This window comes from Hemicordylus capensis, chromosome 6 (assembly GCF_027244095.1).
Source record: "Hemicordylus capensis ecotype Gifberg chromosome 6, rHemCap1.1.pri, whole genome shotgun sequence".
In the NCBI taxonomy this organism is placed as follows: Eukaryota; Metazoa; Chordata; class Lepidosauria; order Squamata; family Cordylidae; genus Hemicordylus; species Hemicordylus capensis.
Genome location: NC_069662.1, coordinates 42,693,011 through 42,718,738, shown reverse-complemented (window position 1 = coordinate 42,718,738; position 25,728 = coordinate 42,693,011). Strand labels below are relative to the sequence as shown.

Here is a 25,728-nt window from a genome sequence, read left to right as displayed (position 1 = left end):
AAGACCGGTGTGTGTATGTCATACCTGCAGCGGCTGCTTTTGGTATACATTGAGAAAGGCCTGCTGGGTGCATGAAGAGGGGACATGCCTCAATGGCAGACCACCTACACACAGGATCTGGAATGACATCACTAGCCTAGATACAGGTTTGCCACTTCATTGAGGGCATAGCCACACAGGGAGCCCTTGTGTGCTTCACAAGGAGCGAAAGGGCTCTGACGGGGTGAGGGGAGGAAGCCTCAAAAGGCTTATATCCCCCTCAGACGAGCAGGTCCTTGCCTCTGGGTGGGTGGATCACCTGCCCAGATGATCACTGGCTGCTGCCAGTTGCTCCTAAGGTTGGGGTGTCAGGACACGTCAACCCACATCGCCCCATGCCCGGAGTTTCAATAATGCATTGCGCAAGTGCATGGGGCATGATGGGGATCCTCCTCCCCTCCATGAGTCTGCTAGCCGCCATGGCTTAGAGACGTGGCTGACAGACGATCGTAAAAACGAGGTTGAGGGAGCACTCACTCCCACAACCTCCTTTTAAAGGGAGGCTTCATAGACGGGTTTGCCGCTATGGTGCCACCAGGATCGGGCCCGATCCTGGTGGTTCACACACACATGCAAAACCGGGCTGGGCTCTCTTAGTCCGTTTTTGCCCGCACGTGTGAATAGCCTCAGGGGTTTTCAACAAGAGCGAACAGGAAGGCTGAAGGCTGAGGCAAGAATAGAGATCGCATATAGATTATGAGGCTAAGTCTTATTTCATACACTTGCTGGACTGCATTGCAGCAGATGAGCGTCTTTGTGAGTCGCTGTAGCAGGCCATTCATCTGTAGAGTGAGTGTGTGTGAGAGAGAATTGATATCTCAGCCACATTAATGAGGTCAACTAAATGATTCTTTCCCGCTGGTTCCTGGTGGTGCTCATCCAGAGGGAAAGACCCATGGGATTGGTTCTGTCCATGTACTTGCAGGATTCACATAAACACAGCAATGATGTGGTAAAAGAACCACAGAGAAGAGTTCCTATATGTGAAGAGCTGCCTGGCTGACCTGAAAAGTTAATTCAGGATGGGTCCCTGTGTATTCTGTGAACCTGTAATTGCAAGTACAGAAGGTGGTATTTCTGAAACTCTCAGAGACAGGTAGGGAAGTTTAATCCTTCAGGGGTTTCTACGCCTGTTGTATGGTTAAGGCCACTGCTTCTGGGTTAGAAGGACCTGTGTTCTGGACCAATGAGGTCACCAGATTCCAAAACTGACAACAAAAGCCCCATGACTGGTCATGCATGCACTGGTTGTATGAACTGGCTCTCATGGGTGTTTGGACAGTTATTTTTGTTATGAGGAGATCTTCTAAGGAAGATAAAAAGGTAGGTTACTCTACCAATATTTCCTTAACCTTTTTCCCATGGGATGGCCATGCCTGATCTTGCTAAAAGGTTATGCACCAACAGAATGGAGTAGGGAGAAAATCTAGGTAGGCTAGATGTGATCCATGGCCTATAACATTACGTAGCTTATGTAGGAATTTGTTTATTCCCAATAGCCAAATTTTAGCTATGGGTTGTTAGATCATGATCCAGTAGCTTGCCCACTGTCCAAGAAGTGAAGACATATGTCTTCTGTATCACAATCTAACAACTCATAGCTAAAATCTGGCTATTGGGACAAATTGGGAATAAACCTGGCATAACTCAAAAGTTATGTGTTTATAGACCCAACAGTGTTGGCATTCAGTTCATGTGACAAACACAGTTGTTGTCATTATGCTTGTGACTGAATAAGAGTTTTGATTTACCCCCTTCCCTATATCTTTGTACTCCACCTTTCCCCCCATTGTCCCCTCCCCACTACACATAACATGTAGGATGAACTGAAAAAGCTTTACACACAACTGGAGGTTCATAAGACTAAGAAGATGACGGCCAACAACCCTCACCTTCAGAAGAAGAGGAGTTCGAAGAGGGGGCTTGGCCGCTCCCTCATGAGGCGTATCACGGAGATCCCTGAGTCTATGTCCCGGCAGTGCAGCAAAGAGGAGAAAGACGGGTCTGTTGGTGGAGGAAGTGAAAGTCGCTCCAGTTCATATAAGCGGAGACACTTGGACTCTGGTAGTTCAAGCATGAAGCTGAAAGATGACTCCTCTTCCAAGCACAAGTTGGCCTCATCACTGAAGAAGTCTCACAGCACCTACGATCACTACGACGTCAAAGAGAACAACTTACCAACCAGGCATGATAGTTGCAAAGAAGCTCCTTTGCTGGACTCGTTGATGAGGAAAAAACTAGCCAAGAAAGCCTCTGAGAGATCCAACAGTGACTCTCTCGATGACTCAGTGCCTCTAGTCTACAAGTCAGCCAGTGCTCACAATTTGTTGGCTGATAAGAAACCTCTGCATCCCAAACCTTCCCCTCTGCAGAAGTCCCTCAGTGTGGTCACCAGCGCCAAAGAGAAAGCCTTGCTGCTAACTAGCAGGGCTTACTTGGAAGACTGCAGTAAACTAGCCCGAGATGAAGAGAGGAGAACGACAGTGGAAGACTCCACAACAAATAGTGAAGTCTCTGGGCCCACTGAGGTTACCGATGTAGCCTCAGAGGTAGTGGCAAAGCAGCTACAGACAGATGATGCATCCGAAGGAACTGTGAGCTCCCTTTTCGAAGATAGTGCCCCCAGCAAAGACACTATGTGCCCATGGGAAGCTGTAACAGCCCCTTCAACACCCACAGAAAGCAGGCCACAGAAACATGTCACATATGCCTCCACCAGAAGTGTTAGTATCAACACCTCTGATTTGCCTGGGAAGAGACAGCATGGCAGCAAGAAGATACCACCTGAACCACCCATTAGGCGGCAGAGTTTGGCTCATAGCCTTGAAAGGAGGGATGTTGCTCCAGGAAATACTCAGGATCAAATGCAGCCTCCCACACACTCCTCAGAAAAGGACGCCAAAGACAATCCAGTGCTGGTAAACATATGTCCCTGGGAAGCAGAGGAACCTCTAGCTAAGACTGAGATGGAAGGGACTAGGCAGGCAGAAGATAGTGTGCCACTCTCTTCCTCAGCTGGACTTAACCGGCTGGCCTCCATTGCTGCAGAAGTCTGTCCTTGGGAGGTCATGGAAGTGCCCATTTCAAGCAAGAAGGACTCACAGTCAAGTGACTCAGAGAGCCAGAAGAGCTCTCCAGAGAAACAGCCCCAAAGCCCTCAGATCTCCCCTCCCAAAAGCTCCATGAAAAGCTTAGGTATGGCCATTAAAGCATTCAATCGGTCCAGGATAAAGACAAACATACGAGCAAGGAAGGAGGGTGAGAAAGAGACAGGGGAAATGATCGGAAAGCCCAAGTTGGCAGAAGTAGCCTCAATGTTCATGAAAGGGCCACTAAGGCAACAGGTCACATCCAGGAGCCCTGGAGAGATCAGGGCGAAGACAGTCAGCAAGCAAGCGACCATCTGCCCTTGGGATGAGGAGGATGAACTTCCGAGCCCACAGAAGGCCAGCCCAAGCAAAACACTAGAGATATGTCCTTGGGAGATGAGCCAAGATGACCCTGTGCAAAGCAGAGCAAGTAGCACGGCAGCCATGGCTCCCAAAAGCACTGGAGAGCTCTCTCCTGTCAAGCTGGAAAGGGCCAACAGCCAACGGGAATCTGTCTGCCCTTGGGAGACCATCAGTGCTGATCAGGACAAAACTTCCAGTTTATCTCTAGTGGTTTCAAAGTCAGACAAGAAGGCAGAGGCATGTCCTTGGGAAGTGGCAGAGGTCCCCATGACCAGCACTGCTAGGGACATGAGCACAGCCTTGCAAAGGGATGAGTCAGTAAAAGAGGGCAGAGGCGCACCATCTAGGAAACTGGAGAGAGAGAGCAGCCATCGAGACTCTGTGTGCCCTTGGGAAAATGCAGGTGCGGAAGATTCTTCCATGAAACCTACTGCCAAAATACCAGACCTGCCCAAAGTAGTTTTGAAGACATCCAGCAGTGGGGAAAGGAAAAAGGTGGAGGTCTGTCCTTGGGAAACTGAGACAGAAATGTGTCCTTCAGAAGTTGCTACATCTCCATCAGAAAAAGGGACAACACAAGTTGATGGAGCACCTTCCAAAGGTGGTATATTGAAAGAGCATCCTCTTAAAATGCCAGAGAAGAATATTCAGCGTGACTCCATCTGTCCCTGGGAGGGCATAGAATCTGAGGAGTCTTTGGTAAAGCCCAGTGCCAAATCCTTAGACCCAACTAAAGCACGCTCAAAGAAGCTTGACAGTTTCCAGAGCAAAAAGGCAGAGATTGCTCCTTGGGAAACAGAAGATGTGGAGCCAGATAGTAAAATGACAGTATGTCCCTGGGAGAATAATGAAGCTCCAACCCCAAAACAGGTATTAAAAAAAGATGCCAGTGTGGTCTCCAAAGAGGAGAAGAAAGTAACCAGAGAGATGACACTTGAGAAAGGAAGTGATGGTAAAAGGGAGTCAATCTGTCCATGGGAGAACACGGGCAGTGAGGATTTGATTAGCAAGCCCAAGAGCCCAGATCTGTCCAAAGGCAGCTCAAAGATACCGGTCAGCACAGAAAGCCCCAAAGCAGCAGTTTGTCCTTGGGAAGCTGAGGGTGCTGAAGTCAGCGCTAAAGCAGATATCTGCCCCTGGGAAGAGACTCCAGCACCGTCAGATGAAAGGACCTCAAGGCAAGATACGGGTAGAGCACCAAAAAGGGCTGGAGTAATCATGTCTACATCTACAGAGAACGTGAGCAGTCCACGAGAGTCCATCTGTCCTTGGGAAACCATGGACACCGGTGACCTGTTGTCAGGGTCCAGTGTGAAAAGTCCAGATCTATCTACAATTGGCTCCCAAAAATCCCATAGTATTGAGAGTTTCAAGGCAGAAGTGTGTCCTTGGGAAAGTCAGGAAGCAGAACCCACAACAAAGGCCGATGTATGTCTGTGGAAAGTGACTGAAAGCCCACAGGGTAGGAGACCATCATCCAAAGGGGATGGGGCTCTTGAAAGTGATGGGATTCCCCCAATTAAACAAACAAAGCTTTCTAAAACAGAGAGCAGCCCTCTGGAATCCATCTGCCCCTGGGAAAGTGTTGGTCCCAGTGAACACTCTGTTAAAACTGAACTGTCTAAAACCTCTTCAAAGAAATCTGACAGTGCTGAGAGCTTAAAGGCAGAGGTTTGTCCTTGGGAAGTGACTGAAGGCCCATCAGAAGAAAGTATTTTGAGAAAAGATGACAGAGTGAGCCCTACACCAATGAGTTACTCTGAGTCAATGGCGAGGTTGAGCAGCTCACGAGAGGACATCTGTCCATGGGAGAGCATGGAGCTCGAGGAACCTTCTGCAAGAGCTAGCGGCCAAAGTCCAGCCCTCTCCAAAGCCGGCTCAAAGAAATCTGATAGTGCTGAAAGCCTAAGGGCAGAGGTTTGCCCCTGGGAAACCGCAGAAGAAGAGCCGAGCAGCACGGTAGAAATATGCCCATGGACAGCAGCCATAGCCCCATTTGAAAAAGGGAAGTTAAGGGAGGACCCGTTTGGGATTTCAAAGGGGAAGAAAGATGAGGCATTGAGAAGTCCGGACTCAAAGAAAAGTGGTGGAGAAGGTACGTTCAAGAAAATAGAGAAGTCCAAAAGCCACCAAGAGTCTGTCTGCCCCTGGGGGAGTTTGGACTTTGACAAACCTCCAGCCAAAAGCACCCGGAGTCTAGATCTGCTGCAGGTGAGTTCCAAAAAATCTGACAGCTCCGAAAGTCTAAAGGCAGAAATTTGTCCGTGGGAATTCCAGGAGCTTCAGACAAGTGATAAAGTGGAAATGTGTCCATGGGAGGTAGCTGAAGGACCATCCAAGAAAGGTGCCTTAAAGGATAAGGGCAGGATTTCCAAAAGTGAAGCAACCACCACAGGATGTTTGAAGTCAATGGAGAAAGCAAGCAGCTCACGAGAATCCATTTGTCCATGGGAAAGCATGGAGCTGTTGAGCGAGAAAAGTTCAGACCTATCCAAGGCTGGTTCAAAGAAGTCAGACAGTGTCGAAAGCTTGAGAGCAGAGGTATTTCCTTGGGAAATGGAGGAAGAGGAATCCAGCAGCAAGATTGAGATGCCCACCACAAAAACAGCACCAGCACCCATCAATAAAGGAATATTAAGACAAGATGTGAGTGGGGGTTCAAAAGACAAAACCCTGACAAGGCCAGACAAGAAGGAAACTGGGAGAGAAGCTGCATCTAAGAAGATAGAGAAGACTCGTAGCCATCAAGAGTTAACTCGGCCTCAGAAGCTTGTGGACGAAGCTTCTGAAAAACTCAGTAGTAAAAGTTTGGATCTCTCCAAAGTTGGCTTCAGGAAATCTGACAGTGTTGAAAGTCTAAAGGCTGAGGTCTGTCCATGGGAAATCCAGGAGGTTGAATCGACTGCTAAAGCTGAAGTGTGTCCCTGGGAGGTGGCTGAGACTCCACCAGAGAAAAGGATATCATGTAAGGATGTTGATGATGCTTCCAAAGGGCATATGAAAACATTTTCCAAAAGCCCTAGAGAGACATCAAAAACTGTAGAGAAAAGTAGCAGCTTTCGAGAATCTGCCTGTCCGTGGGAGAGCGCAGAAACTGCAGAAGTCTTAAAAACAAGCCATCCAGCTAAGACTTCAGAGAGTTTTGACAGCACTGAAAGCAGGAAGACAGACATCTGCCCTTGGGAAGTAGATCTGCCAGAAGAATCTTCTAAAGAGGCTATTTGTCCATGGGAAACAGAAATGCCCACTAAGACTGAAAAACATGCATCACGCGCTGGTAGGACTGAAATGCCAACAGCCACTATGAAAAGATCCCAAAGCAAACAGGAAGGTGTGGCTGCGCATAAGCCACTGTGCCGCACTAAAGGCAGCAGCCCACTGTCAGACACGTCAATGAAAAGCAGAGGAGACACTTCTGTGATTGACAGATGTCCTTGGGAAGCCAAGGGCCAGCCCACATCAACCAGAAAAGACTCGGTTGACGTCAGCAAAGCCTTCTCAGATGTGTGTCCATGGGAGGCAGAAGATAGCAGCCCCACTTCTGCCATCCCAGCAAAAAGCAAGGCAGGGGAGAAGCCAGAGGCTGATGATGCAAAGGGTCCTAGCAAATCCAAATCAGATATTTGTCCTTGGGACTGTGATTGAGCTTGACACAACTAAGAACTTACTTTGAAATTCTGAGAAAGGCTTCTGTGAAATGATTTCTCATGCACTAAGTGCAGTGGTTTGACTTAGCCTACTGCCTGGATTTAACAAAAACAAACACATATCCCAGTGTGGAGGATGAGGCCCACCCTGTTTGTTATAGGGAGAAGTGAATGACACCTGGATGCTAGAGCAGTCACCAGCCAGGTGGTCTGCTGTTATCAGAGAAAAGTTGTACCTTTCTGCCTTCATTTGCAGAAAAACCCAAGCTAGCCGCAACATTCCGTACATTCTGTTCTCTGTGTGTAAATGTGCCACATACAGACCCCTGCCTTGTGTCCCCAAAGGTTTCCAGACCATCCACTCCTGATGTCTGTAAACAATGGCTGGATAACAGGCTCATAGTAAAAAAGAGTTTCATCTGAAAATTTGCTCTAAGCAAGGCTGGATGACATCAGATCTGACCAAATGAGAACTGAGAGTTGTTTGGCAGGCAGATTTGATCCTACAATTCCTGCTGCTTTTACGTTCACAACTATTACCGGTACTTCAAGGGAATGCTTAACAAGCTGGGAACAAGAATGATGCAGTAAGTGCCCCAGGAAAGAAAGGCAAATCGTGGTTGACGAAAGACAGGGTAATTCACTCCCAAAGTGTTACTTAGCACACCCTTTGTATTCCCTGGTGGTGCTGATGGTAGGGAGTCCTACTCAGGCTGATCTTCCCATTTTCACCCCAAACCTAGTTATTAGGTTGATTTTTTGGAACCACAAACGTTATTTTTTGTGTGGTCTCAATCATATCAGCTTGCTGTCTGAATGTAACTTTCAGATTCCAGTGGTTTTCAGTTACCCAAGCTGTCTTTATCTCCCACTGTCAGATGCTCTTTCTACATATCTATCAGGAAAGGTATTGTGAAAGGTTTAGGTGTTCGCTGACAGAAAGGAGTCTCTGTTTGCCTAAAGCTGTACATTTCAAGTTTTCTCACTTGGGGGAACTCTTATCATGGTCTGCCCTGGAACCCCCGTGCACTGCAGAAGAGGCTGTGGCATATTCTGTGGTGCAGATTCAGTTCACCCAGGGCACTGTTGAGGCCCGTTGTCATGTGTGAACTGAGTGCACATGTAAGAATACACTTCCCTGCAGCTGTACTTTGCAAGGATGATCAACGGTGGTGAGTAAGCTGTATTTACAGGGCATTTGTCCATCATGACTGGAATGCCAGTGTGACGGGCTATAGCTGCTCCCTGCCTCTGGGTCGCTATTGGGTGGGTGAGGGTCATGTTTTGTCCTCTTTCAATTGTGTTCTGGACTCCAATCTGTTTACCTTGTCCCATGAAACTCAATGGGAGCTTTGGAGAACTGAGCCTACCCCATCTGCATAGCCCACCCCAGGTCCCATTACTTGGTGTAACACTAGCATATGAATGCTCTTTAAGGATTATATGGTCTGCAGCTCGCTAAAGATTTGGCTTATTAGACTTAATATATGGAGCTCAGCTCTCTTAATCCCTTCTCTCCAACCATCATCCCTAAACTATCTCACCTTTTTTGTTCTCAAAAAATGGGGGAGGACCATTTCCCCCTCCTACAGAAGCTAGGACAAGAAGCAACGGATTTAAACAACGCAGGAGGTGGTTCAGGTTAAACACAAGGATGAGCTGCTTAAGAGTAGATCATCAAGGGAATTCCCTATTTTTCTCCTTTTCTTTTTGGGCATAGGCAAAAAACCCCCACCAAACCACATGAATCACTGCAACATAATAACTCTCCATGCGGCAACAGCTGCCATGCAAAGCAGCTTCAAGTAGCCTACATGCAGTAGCTCCACATCATGTGTAAAACTGCCTCTCAACTGCATGAAACACTATTTCCTATACCTCTCATGGTTGAGGCACACATTTCCCCAAAATTATAACTGAAGGTACATCTTGAGAATAATGAAATTTTAGTGGAAAACCTAATCATTCAGGTATCCCCTGTGCTTCATCATGAGTCTCTGCTCTAAACATGCCTTTTGGTTAGAAGGAAGCAAGCCCAGAGCAGCAACTCATGCAGAGATCCAATGGGAAGCTTCCTCTGCGGAAGGGTAATTCTTTAGCTGTGTCTGAATTATGCCATTGCACCTAATGTCAAATAGCACAATAATCTCTCCCTAAGGAAGGCAAATTGGAAGAAGGCCAGAGTTTGAAGAAATGTGAAGGAAATGCAGTGGACAGATCGTTTCAGACCCTGGGAACCTTGAATTATTTTATTCATGTATTCCTCATAGCACACTGGTGCTCCCTGGCTCACAACTTGGGAATTACCTGTCTAGAGTGCTTGCAGACCCACTTTCTTTGGAGTCCCTTTGCTTTGCCCTGTGAAGCATGCTCCTCCTAATCCTGCGATACTAAACCTACAGGTATGAGCATGAGCTGTGACTTGGATTGGGTCCAAATCTAACTCCATCCACTAGCCATCAGACAAATGTAGGCAAGAGGAATCAGTGTGCATCCGTATAGCTGTGTTGCTCTAACTGAGCAGAAGGTCCACCCAGGTTTTGAGTAGCCACCCCAGACTAATGTCTGCAGGAAATTCAATCTGAGCTGCCAGCTTTCCTGGTGACACAATGCATATGTGTGCATGTACAGTACTGTGAGAAAATATGAAGTCTGGGACTGGAGTTTTGGTAGCCTCCTTCAGCTGTAGAAAGACTGTAGAAGATTAGAGGCTAGGCTCACCTGGTCTGGCCCACAGACTACCTACTGAGGATCAAGGGACTAAGTGATAGGTGTCCAGGCACATCAAAAGAAAGAACATAAAGATGGCTCAACATTCCATTCACAAATTCCCAGCCCTTGCCAGCTAAATTACTAAATTACCACACTTTTAGGAGCATAAGGCTTGAGAAGTAACAGCCTGTTGCATTTCCCCTTCTCTCCCAGATATTCCACACCACCCTTAGTTTCTCTGAGCATCAGCCCTCCTCCCACCCCATACAAGGGGGACCTGCAAAAGTAAAAGTGACATTTTTATGCTTTATGATAAAGCTGGGATCCAAAATTTACTTTATGGACCCTGCCTTTCTCCGTGAGCTCTCTGTTGCACCTTTAGGAAGCACTGCTAATGTAGTGTGAGGACACACCTCTGTCTCTGCGCTGAATGTCAAACGAGGTAATTAATTCTGTAATAACTGTAAATAAATAAAAGCCTATTATCTATCTATCTAATGATAGGATGTGTGTGGCTGACTCAACCAGAGTCATGATTTTTTTTTACATATGAGTAGCGCTTCCTGCTTTCAAGTAGCCTCATTGAATGCATTGGATGCCCCCCAACTTTTTCAGGCCACAGAACCTACAATATGAAATTTCACTTCAGGGGTGTGCAGTGGTGACCCCCACATCCCAAGCATGGCACCCTGTGTAACTGCATGACTTGCTGAGAATGTGAACTGTTAGCAAAGAAAAATGAACATTTCAAACCCCACCATAATGAGGATCCATACTTCAACATCTCAGTTCTTAGTATTTCAGCTGAAAGGCCACTCTGTGATTGACCTGAAGCCCATCTGGGAGCTGGTCAAGTGCATTCTACAGGCCAGTCATCCACAACTGTCACATCTTTTGCTTGGCTTCTGTCAGCTGTCCTGGGCACAGATTACCTGGATACACAAAATACCAAGGCCCTCGGTCCATCCAAGCCAAGCACAGGTGACAGTGCTTCCCTTTGTGAATGTGGTTGCATCTCTGGGAGGCATATCTGGGTTGTTGTGTCTCATAGCATCTATACACCAACCCTTTGCTCATGAGAGCTTCTGCCAGCAATATACTGGGGGAAATGTTATGCTTGACCACAATTTTCTGAGGGCAGTTTAATTAACATTGTCCTGTACATGCAAGAACATCAGGTCTGTGGCAAGAATGCACCTGCCCTGATGTCACTGGTGTATGCGCTCTTAGTACATCCTTTAATCACATGAGAAGAATGCTCATCTGAATCACCCCTCTACACACACTTCAGCAAGCAGCCCCAAGTGTTGTTCCACAGCTGTACACATTGCTGCACAACTTGCAGGTCTACTTGTCTTTGTTGCAGTCCACCAGCTTGTTTCCCAAGGCAATAGTCCTGGTCAATGAGTAGCATGTTTCTGCATCACAGCACTGTCATGTTTTCCGACTATTCTTCTTTGACTTGCTGGGCATGGGTTGCCAGAAGGGACAGTGCCTTGGAAACCTAACAGCTGCTCAACTGTTGGTCAGACCCTATACAATCAAGGTCTAGCTACCTGTAATGGTTGCCAGCTTGGCAATCACTTGTCTCTCTTCTCACAATATGGCTTTGTCATCAAATCTTAAATGACTTGTGATGCCCTCAGATCATCCCCACTGCAATGTGGCAGAAATAGGAAGGGCCCCACAAATGTATTACCCACAGCCCCTCTGTCCACTTCATGATTGGCAAGAAACACACCAGGCACGACAAGCAGGCCAAGATACACTTTCAGTTATATTAGGTCAAGATGCTTCCCTGGGAACATAGGAACCTGCTGTATACCAAGTCAGATTCAAGATTCAGCAGACTGTTTAATCTGCTGAACATCCTACCTCCACAGTACACCATCTTGCTCTCTCCATCTGGAACCAAGCTCCACCCACCATCCCTTCTGGGCTATATCTCAGAAATGGGGAAGACCAGAGATAGAGGCTGTTCTCACAAGTAGCCAAGCCTGGGCTTGGTTGCCCAGAACAATTGCCAGGATCAACACAGTTCCCGGTGGTGCCACAGCACCAAACCCAGCTCCCGGGATTGTGAGTCTGCATGGGTTACTTGTAGCTCACGCTGAGACAGAGACGAGTGCCCATCCCCTAGGAGAATCCCCCAGTGCACCATGCTCAGCACATAGTGCACTAAGGGATATCCAGAGGCCAGGATAAATGGCCTCAAGAGTTATCTGCCCTGCTCCACACTGCATGGAGCAGCGGGGATTGTGTTGGAATGCATAGTGCACTCCCAAGGTGAGGATGCTCGTGGGCGGGGAGCAGGGAGACAAGTTCTGCTAAGCCTTCCCCCCACCCAGCAGGTCATGTGAATGACCCCATTCTGTGGATGGTTGATCCACTGACACCAGGCTTACAGAAGCTGACATGTGGTTGCAGCTGATGGCTAAAATCCCTGCTTCTGCCAAGTCATATGTCCCAAACTGGGCATATCTAGAAGATATGCTTAAAGATATACCCCAAAGTCCTATCGAAAGTCACCAAGAGATCCAAAAGGATCAGCAGTCACACTCCCTCTGCCGATAGCCAATTGGAGATCATCCATCAAGCAGACCAAGGCAGTCTCAACCCCATAGCCTGCTCAAAAATGTCTTTGAAATGGGTCTAGATAATCTGTTTCATCCAAAACTGCCTGGAGCTGAGAGGCCACAACCCACTCAAACTCTTGATTGAGGTGACAATATAACTACTGTCAGCCCCAACACATATGGAGTTAGGGAGCACAGCCTTCTAGGTGAGAAAGGTGGCTTGCAAGCAGCCTTAAAAAAAGTCACACTGCTTGTGTATGTCTTTACTGATCAATGAACAACAGGCCATTGCAACCAGGACTTGAAGATATACCGTAATTGGTCTCCCAAGGAAAACTGAAAAAGCTTTAGAGATAAAGGAGCTCTGGTGGTTTGATGAATGCCCCTTGTATCTTTGAACAGCTTGAAGCTTTATTTTCCAGAGTCCTGCACACAAAACACATGCACAAGTGTTCCAGTGAGCGCAGAGAACTGGAAAAGAGGCATAACATACAAGAAGCTTCCAAGGTGGCAGCACACAGTTCAAGAGCAGTCTCCTTGCCTCATACTGAATTCTGTTCACTGTGAGCCATTCATTTGACATTTATTTGTACCACTGAGTCTTGTTGAGTTGGTGCCACTTCAGGGAAGTTGATTTCTTCATATTCTTGAGAAGGTCCCAGAGTTGAGCCTGGGATCATAACAGTCTGCCAAGTTAAAGAAAGAGCCAAACAAATTATCCCATCAGTTTCCAGAAGAAGCCACTCTTCATTATGATACTAGCCAATAGGAGAGAAAGGGACAGCAAGTTCTAGCCCTTTCCCTATTCCCCCATCCATCAGAGGGCATTGCCTAGAGCAAGAGACAAACCCAAGCCTGCTTCTCCAAACCCTGCCCTGCCTTCTGTTCAACCTGTTTCTAACAAACCAGAAATGATTTGCAGACCCTGAAGAGATAAGGCTTCTCCCTTCCTCAATCAAAAAAGCTGCATTGAGGTGGGAATGGCAAGAAATGCAGCAAGGCTGAGCACTGCTTCATTCTCCCTCCAGATCCCAGTTCTGAAGGTGGCTGGCTGGCTGAACAGAGTGGTGGAGTACACTGCCCCACCCCTTCAACCCTGGAGCTGCTTTCAAGGGAGGCTTTGCTTCCTTCCTTGATGGGATTCCCATCAGTGATGGTCAGATCACCCACCATGGGGGTGTGGGCTGGTTTCCTCCCTTTCTTAGCCTCCATAAGAACACAAGAACATAAGAGCAGCCCTGCTGGAACAGACCCAAGGCCCATCTAGTTCAGCATCTTGTTTCACACAGTGGCCCACCAGATGCTGCTGGAAGCCACAAGCAGGAGCCAAGGGCATGCCCTCTCTCCTGCTGTTACCCCCTTGCAACAGCAACTCCACCCACCTTTGCCCCAGGTCCAGTACTTTAGATGACATCAGTCACTCATTATGGGGGCAAGAAGAGAAGCAGACACAAGAACACCACTAGAGTAGAGCCTAAACCTACCCCTCGTGAACCCTGTATACGAAGAGAGAAACAGGTTTTGCCCTCACCCCCTTCAACCATGCATTTCCAGAATGCAGACCATTTGCTCTTTCAGAATTTAGTGGGAGTCACTGAGGCTTCTTTTTCCAGCTGCCATTTCCACAGCCTCACCCCTTCATCTGCACTGCTCCACTCTGTTCTGTTTCTTGGTGTCACACTAGATAGTGATGGAATCTTGGGATTTTAGGAGCATGATGGAGGGAGCATGTTGGAAACTGGCTATTATAGAAAGCCAGCATTTTCAGTTACAAAGTAGTTTACAATGGTTATGCTTGCCCTCATAACTGCCCTACCTGTCAGATTGGTCAGTATTATTCCCATTACTTGGATGCACTAAGGATGAGAGATCCAGACTTGCCCCATGCTACTCAAGTTCAGGGATGGATGTACAACTTGAGCCCAGGCCTTATATAACCAAAAGGGGTTTAGATAAATTCATGGAGAACAGGTCTATCAATGGCTACTAGTCTGAGGGCTATAGGCTACCTCCAGCCTCAGAGGCAAAATGCTTCTGAATACCAGTTGCAGGGGAGCAACAGTAAGGGAGAGGGCATGCCCTCAGCTCTTACTGGGGGCTTCCCAGAGGCATCTGGTGGGCCACTGTGTGAAGCAGGATGCTGGACGAGATAGGCCTTGGGCCTGATCCAGCAGGGCGGTTCTTATGTTATGTTAACTCTCCATCCACTGGGTCACACTTCCAGGTGTTTACTCAACATACAATACTCTCAGCGCCTTTCAACAGTTAAGCTAAGCCATTCTTGCACATTTCCAAATCCAAGGTGCACTGGACATAGTTGACTCCATTCACAGTGTCATATTTGGATATAGGAGGGGCCTAACTTTGCTGCTTGGCCATTTACATCTCTTGGAGTCATTGGGCAAGTCAACACCTCTCAACCCAAGATAACAGTAAAAAATCTTCTACGCAGAAACGTCTCATAGAAATGGGAAATAAGAAGAGTGTCAATAGTGGAACTGACACTCTGACCAAGCATGCTGCTTGCATCCCTGTACAAACAGAGACCATGTGAAGATTAGGAAAATGCTAGAGTAGCATGCCCAAGAACCCAGTACCTTGGTGATGGGGTCTTTTGGTGGTGCCCAAGACGGAATAATCTTGCCATGCAATCTCCATTGACCATATGGGTTGGCCAGATGCCTCTCAAACACAACATATTCCAGGACATCCTTTGGTATCTGCTCCCCACCATACATCAGCCGCCCAAAGCGGTCATAGATAGCTAGAGTCTGCCAGAAAGAGTGGCAAATAAAACTTTTTGGCATAAAGCAGTGGCAAGCAGCATAACATAGCATCCAAGGTGAAGGTGTTAGGACATACGTACCTGACGGGTATGCATTCGAACTGTCACTTGCCCATACAGGTTGCCTTTGCTCACCATATCAGGGCATCGGACTTGAACAACCCTAGGGGGCGCCAAAGATTCCACAAAGCTCCACCGGATAGTCTTGTATCTGTTTCCTCGCACCAATTCCTAAGAATTCAGTTTTTAGCATCAAAGGTGAGCATCCAAAATAAGCTCTTTTAAACAAAGTGGAGAACCTTGAGCACCTCCCTTCATTTTCCCTGTCACCAGATGCTTAGCCAGATGCTTCCCTGTCACCACACAGATGCTTAGCCAGATCCAGAGGAGTGAGGGACTGATAACACGACCAGATGAAAAGATTTCTCTGATGGAAAACTAGGAGATGACCATTTTTACTTATTTTATTCAGAATACCTATATGCCACCTTTCACAGTTTAAGAACTTACTGAACTCCTAAGCAGAACCAGCTGGAACATATACTGGTTTTAAGAGCTCAGCAACTTGAAAATATATTTTAAAATATTACAGGTGCCCAAATCAAATTGTTAAGCACATAAGGTTTTTCCAGTCCTGGAAAGGATGGGGAAGAGACAAGGTGACAGAGAGAAGAAGATAGGAGGCAGACAAGTCCGTTGCTGATGCTTAGAGCAAGTTGTGTGTCAATTGGTAGGGAAACCTTGGGGTACAGTACTTTAAGTCTGGAGGACTGATTGGATTATATCAACTACTGGGGCTATAAGAGGCTGGAGGTCAACTGGCATTAGTCAGGCTACAGCCCTATTCAGACATTCTGTTATGTCCATTCAGATGCCTGTACACAGATGGATGTGTGTGTGTGAATGACTGCACATGTGTTCATTTTAAAAAGTTAACCTGGGCATAGGTCCCTCACATGCAGGGTACAAATAGGAGGTATACTGCTGCACCTGCATTCAGTTTAACATGTGAACTGTACCAGCACACAGATCTTTGCCTGGGCACACTGTACACAGATTGTACAAGTGTTGAACATAATGTGTGAATAGGGCTTATGAAAGTATGAGAACCCAGGGTATGAGCCAAGGGCACATAATCCAACCACCTTGCGAGAACTAAGCAGGTCTAGGCATAGTCAGTGCCTGGATGGATGACCAGCTAGAAACCTCATGTATGCTGCTCCATGAGTTTTATGCTGGGAGAAAGGTAGGATATAACTATTATAAAGATGGCTGTAGCTTATTCTGCACTTTCTCCCCTTTGGAGCATAAACTATATTACATCAATCACATTTTAGTCCTCTATGAAATATACCATTTTAAAAGCTGTACGAACAAGTAGGGCCCCACAAAATATTCTGCTCTATCCTCAGCCCCTGAACAAAAACATTCAAGGCTCCAGCCAGCCTGAAACAGGTTGTGCTGCTTGGGCCCCTGGATACAGGGGTGGGGGATGGACGGGACACTCTGCACCTTCTTGGAACCTTTTCCCACTGTGCTATCTAGAACTAAAAGGCTCTGGCCCAAAAGGTGGCTGCTAGTCCCAAATTTAGGTGCATTGTTGCTTTACAACTAGTAGTGTGCATGGTTCGGTCCGGCACACTTGTACAGACCTCCGGACCGGTTCGGCAGTCCGGCGGTCCGGATGGGCGGGGGCCTGTTACTTTGAGGGGGGGTGGCACTTACCCCCCCGCCACTCTTATCCCTCCGGCGCTGTTCCGTTTAAAGATCTTTGGGCAGCAGAGTTGCTCCCTGCTGCCCCTGCCCCCGTCGTTAGTCCTGCAGGCTTAAAAGCAACGAGCGCTAGCGGCATGCATGCATCCTGCGCGGCACGCGCGTCTGACACTGGCGCGCGCCGCAAACGTCACATGACGTTTGTGGCGCGCGCGTGCCAGCGTCACAGACGCACATGCACAGGGCTCATGCATGCCGCTAGCGCTCGTTGCTTTTAAGCCTGCAGGACTAACGACAGGGGCAGGGGCAGCAGGGAGCAACTCTGCCACCCCAAGATCTTTAAACGGAACAGCGCCGGAGGGAGAAGAGCGGCGGGGGGGGGGGGAGAAGTACCACCCCCCCTTAAAGTAACAGGCCCCCCCCCGTGCTGGACCGGGGGGCCGCCGGACCTTGCACACCCCTATTTACAACCAGGGGAAGAAGATGTTTCTGGAGTGTGGGAGAAGAAAAAACAGTATTTTCTTCCTTCTAAAACCCTCCCAAAAAGAGCAACAAGTGGAACAGTTTTACACCCTGCATGGTTTGCACCCCCTGACCGGACCCTAATCCCCACTAGGTGTGTGAGCCCATTCATCAGCTGATGGCAGACTATGTCACCACCGAGAATGGTAGTGCAGTGCTTCCCTGCAGAGGTACCATGAGTACTGGCCACAAATGATGAGCTCCATCTTTCCTCCCCCTCATCATTTTTAGGGGTAGAATTCCTTGGCAAGATACTTGTACATCTCTTCCCAGTTACTTACCGGGTAACAGCGTTCAGTCACTAGACTGTGAAGCTTCTGTTTGTTAAAGCTGTAAAGGAAGTGCAGAGATTGGAGTGGGGGAGAAGAAAGGGCATTAGGCGGCCGAGAAGGTAAGTGCTCTTATTGAAAAATCTGTCCGTAGCAAGAAGAGGCACATACCACCCAACAAAAACATCAGGGGATCAGCTAACCCTTGGTCTTGTTACAACCTGTTAATCATCTTTAATATGCGCACAAGATGGTAACCTCCAAACAAGCTTTATAAATAGTGACACTCTCAAGAAACTGACTTGTATCACCCACACACTTAAGCAATGTACCAGTACATGCTCAAGATTGCATCCTTTGCTTTCAATTAATGTGGGATAATGACTATTGGTTATCCAGGCTGTGCTTGCATGAATTAAACTGACCAACACTGGGTATATGCATGTAGACTACAATCACCATTTTTCCACCACACCGTTCACAAATTGTGCATATACTGTCACCCCTCACCAACCACTAGGGTTCCGTTCTGGCAAAACCTTGCCATTGGCAAATTTGTGGTTGGCAAAGCATTAAAGTCTATGGGGGAAAGGAGGTTAGGGGAATTACGATGTGCGAATCGTGAGAATGTGCAAATCGATTCAGATTCCGGTCGATTCGGGTGATTTGAGCTTGAAACAAATCCACCCAGACACTCCTGGCCAAATTCAAGCTTTAATCAAGTCACACCAGATCCGATTCGAATCGATTTGAGATTAGGGTTCCTCCTATAATTCCCCCAGATTCCCAGCTTTCATTAAAAAAAAAAGAAAGGGAAAAAAAGCTAAGCTCTAGCCCTTGTAGAAGTGGAGTTATGGAGCAAAATGTGTGGTCACTATTTTTCAAGTGTTTGGATTCTTTGGTATATAACAACTTTTCCTCAATGAATTCTTATGAGTATTAATTACACACCTTCATTTCTTCTGTTCATTTTGACTGTCTTTGGACAGTGCCAACTGTCAACTGCCATGTGCCAATTACACCACCCAACCCACCCGCAAGGCAGTGGGGTACTACTCAGTTTATGTCCTAAGAATTTTTTCAAGTGTTTAGTAACCTTTCCTCATAATGAATCCCTATGAGGATTCATTACACACCAAAGAATCTAAACACCTCAAAAATTCCTAAAATATAAACTGAGTACCCCAGTATATGTGTATGTGTGGTGGGGTGTAGTTGGCACATGGCACTTGACAGTTAGCACTGTCCAATGACAGTCAAAGTGAATAGAAAAAATGGAAGTGCACAATGAATCTTCACAGGGATTCATTATGAGGAAAAGGTATCCTACACCAAAGAATCCAAACACTTGAAAAATAATGACCGTACATTTTGCTCCATAACTCCACTTCTACAAGGGCTAGAGCTTAGCTCTTTTTTTAAATTAAAGATGGGGATCCATGTTAGGGTTAGGGATAGGGCAACTTCAAATCTCCATTATTTCCTATGGCAGAAATATACAAAATCAGTAAAAGCTAAAAGAAATAATTAAAAATCAACCAAGTGCCCCACTGCCTTCAAATTTGGGTGGCAAGTGGCACCCATGGGGACCTACAGACCATCCAAATTTGGTGCCCCTAGGACCTTTAGAAGTGATCCAAATTGCTCCAAATCCAACACAAATCAAATCGGATCAGATTCAAGTTTGAATCGAATCAGGCTGATTTGATTAGACGTTGAATCAAATCACAAAAAGGAATCCAGTTCTATGTACAATGTTAAGAACCCTAACCCTAACCCTAGTGCCCACATTTGGCTCAGGCTTTGGAGACAGATAGTGTGTGTAGTCACTACTGACCCCTACTGGACTCAGGAGAAAGGCAGGGGTTGAATCTCACTTCATGGCAGGTAAAGCAGTAATGCAACTCTCTCCAGCAGCTTCTGCTTTCTGCAAAGACCCAGCATGAAATACCCAGCATGAAATGACCAAGACCCTCTTAGCATTCTCTCTGCTTACTAGATAATTTTGGAGGGGGTGGGTGGGAAGCGACAGACATGCAAGGTTGATCTGTTGTGCCTGGAACAGCAAAATATATTTCCATTGCTGAATTCTCTGCAGGGCCAGTTGCCAGAAGAAGAGAGAATTTACCATCGGTAACTGGATTTGTTGATCTTTTAATAACTCCTCAAATACCTTCAACATACAGACAAGAGTGTTGAAGTCTGCCAAATAATCTGCATTGAGTAACATTGAGATGGCCCCCTAAGCCACAGTTTTCCATTTTACTCTTTTATCAGTACAGACAGTTAGGTTTGGTGAAAAACACTGGAAGATCACTATGCAATATAACTCTTAAACTGTGCTTGAGTTCTGTGAAAACTTCTACACCAACCTACACTTGTCCAATTAAAGATACTTCACCTGCTTCATATCACCAACCCTATGGGACCAGTAAGATCAACTGCCGTGAAGCTCAAGTTGAGCATAGGGGAACAGCAACAAGAATCCACAGAAAATATCCTAAAGTATCTTACTTTGTTAAGTTATTGTGAGCTTCAATAAAGATGTCCTGGGCTTTTTCTGGAAATGTTTTGGTCCTGAAGTCAGGATCATGATCTTTGACCTTTCGAATTCTGTCAAGGCAAGGATAAGAAAAGCCTGATGAAGAGAACACAGTGAGCATGCATCACCAGAGCAGTGAAATCAAACTCCAAGAGGAGAGCTGGTCTTGACAGGGTCTAAGGATGTGCCTCTTACACATGAAGCTGTTTAATTGGAAGCAAGCTCTAACTCAACAGAAGGAAAACATTCTTCATGCAGCACGTATCTTATGTATGGAATTTGCTCCCACAAGGTATGTGGTGGTTACCTCCAGCTTCAAAGGCTTTTAAGAAGAACTGCACACATTTGTGGAGAATTGGCCTATTGGTGGTAAACACAATAGTTACAAATCTATGTCAAAGACCTCAGATTAGCAGTTGCTGGTGGAAAATAAGGACTTACCCTCCAGTATACCACAGTGTGAGCTTCTTCCTACCTAGAGACAGGAGGCAGAGCAGACAGGCCTTTCATTTGATTCAGCAAGTCAATATTTACATTCTTTAAGTAGATGCTCCTCCACTTCCTCAAATCTGTATTCTAAAAATGGTATTTAGGGGTTTTTGCAATTCTAAAAGCAAATCCACATGTTCAGAAAAAGTACAACTTTCCTAAGACCGCACAGCTCCAGTCTTAGGAAGCTGGTAGGGGTACGTCAGGGTTGAGTAAGAGAATCCACATGTTTTGATGCTTTGTTGCTGTTTACATTGATCTAACATGAGTTTTATCTCCTCTGTTAATGCACACACCCCTAAATACCCTTTTAAGCTTGTAGTTTCGAGGAAGTAGGGGAGCACCTACTACAGAATGTAAATATTGGCTTGCTGAATCAAATGAAAGACCTGTCTGCTCTGCCTCCTCTCTTTAGTTAGGAAGAAGTTCACACTGAGTTTTAAAATGATCTTATTTTGATTGCTTCCATCTGCTGCTCAGTTTTATATTATTGTATCTTTCGTAAATTGCTTTGTATATTTTTAAAATGGACTAAACGTGTTTTAAGTCAAGTTTTCAATGTTCTCATGTCAGAATAAGTCCTGCTTTTGGAAAGCGAATACACAAGACAAATGTTGTAGCCCAGGGTTTCTCAACCAGTGGTACTCCAGATGTTGCTGAACATCAACTCCCATAATCCCCAGCCACAATAAAGTGTAGCTGGGGTTGGGTGGGAGTTGTAGTTCAGCAACATCCAGAATTCCACCAGTTGAGAAACCCTGTATATCTAGCCTATCCTCCCACTATGTCCAATGTGCTAGTTTTCTATGTACTGAGAGCTTGATATAGGGGAATAACAAGGGGATGTCCCCACAGATGCATTCTCAAGTAGTTCAGTCCCAGAAGGGCTGTACAATGAGTTTTCTATGTATGCAGGTAGACTATCATCAGTGTGAACCTTTAGAGACCAAGTACTCAAGACCCACACTAATGGTATTGCTCAATGAAGACCACTGTCATAAACAGCAGATACAATGGCGGGGAAATATACAGGCATGGAATAGCCAGATGTCTTAAACTGAGTGGCTGCCACTGAAAGAGGCTTAGGGTACATACGCCAGCTGTGAAGTTGCACTCTGCCTGAACTGCTCCGCCCTTTGCTTCAGTCCCTCTTTTGACAAAGATGACACACGGGCATCCCCTTCTGGAGGAACATATGGATCGAAGATCCCAGCTGTGTAACAAAAGAAGTAGTAGTCAAACATATTGCTAGATCACTTGACGGACAGGTGGGTGGGGAATAGCAAAAGCAAGAAAACCCAACAACATAGAAAAGAGGCAAGATTCAAGTCAAAAAGGAGACATAACTAAGGTACGCATTATTGCTCATTTATCTACTATTTATTTATTGCTCATTTATCAACTTGGAATGTTTGCATTCCAAGACTGGCACTCTAAGAAATGTTGACACCCTGGGCCCCAAGGCTACAGTTAGAGCACTCCACTTCTGTTTAAAAACCACCTCCTTACTCTATGTTGAGATTAACTAGAACATTATAAAAGAAACATGTAAAATAATCAGTCAATAACAATTTTGCCCTGCAACTGTGTAACTGAAAGGAACACACACTCTGATCTCTGTCATCAGCCAGAGGATCAAGGTCAGCTACTGGGAGATTATACTTCCTGCTTCCCAAGAAGAACACCAAGGCAAGAAGATGACAAGCCTAGTCCCAGCTATCAACCAGAGAAGGAGCAGTTACAGGAAGCTCACTTTCCCTCTCTTTGCCAGAAATAACTGCCAGATGCCTGGAAACTCAGAAGGAAAGCACACACTCTGGCTTCTGTTATTGGCCAGAGGACAAAGGGTTGCTGTTGTGTTACCTGTTGTAAACTGCCTTGGGCATCATTTTGATTAGAAGGCAAAATATAGATCTTCAGAATACACACATTTGCTTTAGGCCTGAGATTTCATAGGGGTCTATTCTTTAAGATCAACCCCATTCTAGCTCTTTTCCTATAGCAAGTGATCCAACTACTCACCTGTGCAGGCAATATTTATGGGGCGTACCAAGCGTTCATGAGGGACCACAATTCCAGCAGCCCTGAAGCGTTTTTGCTGCTCTTCTGGAGTAGTATAATTTTGCTTGACAGCAGGGGGAACAACATATCGCTTTTTTGTTCTCACTGGGACGACGACAGAGGATGGAAGCAAGTGCGCAGGATTCAGTAAACATTCCACACCCTGCAAAATGAAAGTGAGCAGACAAGTCAAACATCCAGAGGATGGAAGCAAGTGCGCAGGATTCAGTAAACATTCCACACCCTGCAAAATGAAAGTGAGCAGACAAGTCAAACATCCAACATTTACTCCCACCTCAATTATTTTTCCAGTTCTCATGTCAAGTTGATCTAAGCCCAACACAGATACATGTACTTGGTCTCTTTTAGATACACATTCATTAAATGCCATCAACCTTTACATGTACACAGAGAAAGCAAATAGGACCACCTCCTATTACATAGGTACAGCTATGGCTTGTTTTCATTCATAAGAAGGCTAAGAATTTCTCTATAAGATTACTTCCCTTCTCCCCCCCGCCCCGCAAAAAGCACACATAGAGAGAAGCATACATTACTCTAACTTCTTAAAGAAATATGCAAATATACACAAAAGCACATATAGCTAAACATATGTGCTTGTATATGTTTTCTTTGTTTTGGAGAACAGAGAGTGAGTGCAGAGAGCTCATCTTGTGGTAGCAAGCATGACTTGCCCGCTTTGCTAAGCAGGATCCACCCTGGTTTGCATTTGAATGTGGGACTACATGTGAGCACTGTAAGATTCTCCCCTCAGGGGATGGGGCTGCTCTGGGAAGAGCATCTGCACACTTGCATGCTTAAGGTTCCAAGTTCCAACTTCCCTCCCTGGCATCTCCAGATAGGGCTGGGCCGCTGCTAATCTGTGTAGACAATACTGAGCTAGATGTGGACCAATGGTCTGACTCAGTAGAAGGCAGCTTCCTATGATCCTATGAGACATCTATACACACAAAAGTCTAAGGTCAAGCACAATAAACTAATCAACAGATTAAAGTAATAACAAATGCATGCACAGATAACAAGCGAAGTTGCATTTCTATTCTTGGAAATACCAGAACTGGATTTGTGGCAAATCTTCATAGCCACAGATTCTTTCCTAGAGCAGAAGAACTTGGCACAAACACCCCTCTCCCAACACACGGGAAAGACAAAACACAAACAGCCCTTCCCCCAAACTTGAGAACCTTCCTATACAGATATGCATAAGCATCTCTTTCCTCACTCCCCCGCTTTCCCACTAGCTTCCCCCCCCCCTTCTATCCCCCACCATCAGACTCCCTTCAGTGGGAGTCCTAATCTACAATAACAACTATGAATGACCATTTTAATTTCCAATAACCTTAACGATAAAAAAGCAAGGCGCGCACACACACAGAGAGATAGTCAGATCCGCGCTCGTAATCACAGAACCGATACCATCCGTCCCCTCAACGTCACCACACAAATAACTTTTATCAATTTCTCCCGATACCTGCAAACAAACGCGTAGAGGCAACTTAGCCATACTCAAATGCATGGAAGCAGCCATCTTGCATGCTGCGCCTTGCATGCCGGGATGAAGACGAGACCACTAGACGTAGGAGAGGAGGAGTGGAAGATTCCACCAGTTGCGGGGCGGGGGGGGGAGGTTGTCTTCCGCACACGCGCACAGCCTAATGGAAGACTTCGCATATTCGCCACCATTAAATAAAGGGGAGGGGGGCACACACTCCAGAGTCCACGCGAGGACACTATAATAAAGCCCGAGATATGAGAAATCACATACTATCATAGCTCAAGAAACCTCACAAAATCTGCAGACATCGACTCCCTTATCAATATATTTTTCAATAACATACTGCACCCTAACGCCACATAAACCTTCACGGAAGAGAGATGCCTCTTCAAACTTACTAGACGGCTGAAGAAACCTCACAAAACATCGAGCTGTCACCCCCCACCCACCACGGCCAACCCCCTCGGCCAGACTCCTGCGCTTTGAGTAGCTGCACGACATTCCAGAAGTGCAGGTTTTACGAGAGAAGCAGGGATAAAGAGGGTGTACCTGGTGAATTTCTTCCTGCCACACACAGCTATTAAAAGTACAAAACTCGTACAAAAGAAAGGTGGGCCCTACACAATAGTGACTTTCTGGTAGTAACAGAGTATCACTGTTTTGCTAATTTAAAAAGGATAACTCTTTCCAGGGGTGTAGCAAGGGTGGAGTGAGATCAGAGACAAGATTTTAAAATGGGCCCCTACCCTTAATGAAGCTCAGCTCATGAAGTAAAGAAATCTTAAATGAGGCTGAATAGTGGTAATAAAAAGCATATACACACACACATACATACATATATCTCCTATGTGCCACAATAGAACATCATCCTAAATTATTTTTTTAAAGGTTTTGTAAATTGTGGATGATGCAAGTCATTTAATGGTACTAGAGAAAGACATGCTCTTCTGGTAGCTCCAGGTCTTAACACTCACATCAATTTCGGAGGATGAGTACAACTGAAGGAAACCCGGGCAGGTGCGCAACTGGGGGAGTCAGTCATGTGACTTGCCTCGGGGGGGGGGGCAAGGCAGTGGGCCCCCAGAAAACTGTCTCCCCTTGCCCTATTATAGTTACGCCCCTGACTCCTTCATATTTTTGGACTGAAATGTACTAGGACAGTTAAAACAACAGGTTTCACAATGCCTATAAGTGTTAAAATAGGCACTGTGGGCTGTAAGAAAATATAGCCATTCCATTGCCTAGCGGCTGAGACCAAACATCACTGTTCTCTACTAGGAGCCAGCGTGGTGTAGTGGTTAGAGTGCTGGACTAGGACCAGGGAATCCCAAGTTTAAATCCCCATTCAACCATGAGACTTGCTGGGTGACTCTGGGCCAGTCACTTCTCTCTCAGCCTAAACTAC

General features: G+C 46.2%; 2 protein-coding genes across 3 annotated transcripts in view; one reads left to right on the top strand and one right to left on the bottom strand.

Moving 5' to 3' along the window:
* GPR179 (G protein-coupled receptor 179) overlaps positions 1-10,353 on the top strand; it is an 80,620-nt gene extending 70,267 nt beyond the window's left edge. For both annotated transcript variants that reach the window (XM_053260309.1, XM_053260310.1), the window contains one exon: positions 1,860-10,353. In XM_053260309.1, coding sequence (XP_053116284.1) covers positions 1,860-7,136 — 5,277 coding nt within the window. In that variant the 3' untranslated portion in view covers positions 7,137-10,353. The remainder of the gene's footprint in view (positions 1-1,859) is intronic.
* Positions 10,354-12,674: 2,321 nt separating this feature from the next.
* Positions 12,675-24,421, bottom strand: MRPL45 (mitochondrial ribosomal protein L45). The gene is made up of 8 exons (XM_053265889.1): positions 24,300-24,421; positions 22,769-22,970; positions 21,842-21,959; positions 20,230-20,328; positions 17,728-17,776; positions 15,293-15,442; positions 15,024-15,197; positions 12,675-13,112 (listed from the first exon to the last, which is right to left on the bottom strand). The coding sequence occupies exons 1-8, from the start codon at positions 24,375-24,377 to the stop codon at positions 12,999-13,001; spliced, it is 984 nt and encodes a 327-aa protein (XP_053121864.1). The 5' UTR covers positions 24,378-24,421; the 3' UTR covers positions 12,675-12,998.
* Between the last annotated feature and the right edge of the window lie 1,307 nt (positions 24,422-25,728).

Bases quoted from the DNA above. Each gene is read 5' to 3' on its own strand.
- MRPL45 (XM_053265889.1), bottom strand. From the start codon at position 24,377: ATGCAAGGCGCAGCATGCAAGATGGCTGCTTCCATGCATTTGAGTATG. The intron at 20,329-21,841 runs GTATGTACCCTA...TTGCCTTGACAG, and splicing joins AGTGCAACTTCACAGCTGGC to AATTCGAAAGGTCAAAGATC. The intron at 15,443-17,727 runs GTAAGTAACTGG...CTGAATTCTTAG, and splicing joins TGACTGAACGCTGTTACCCG to GAATTGGTGCGAGGAAACAG.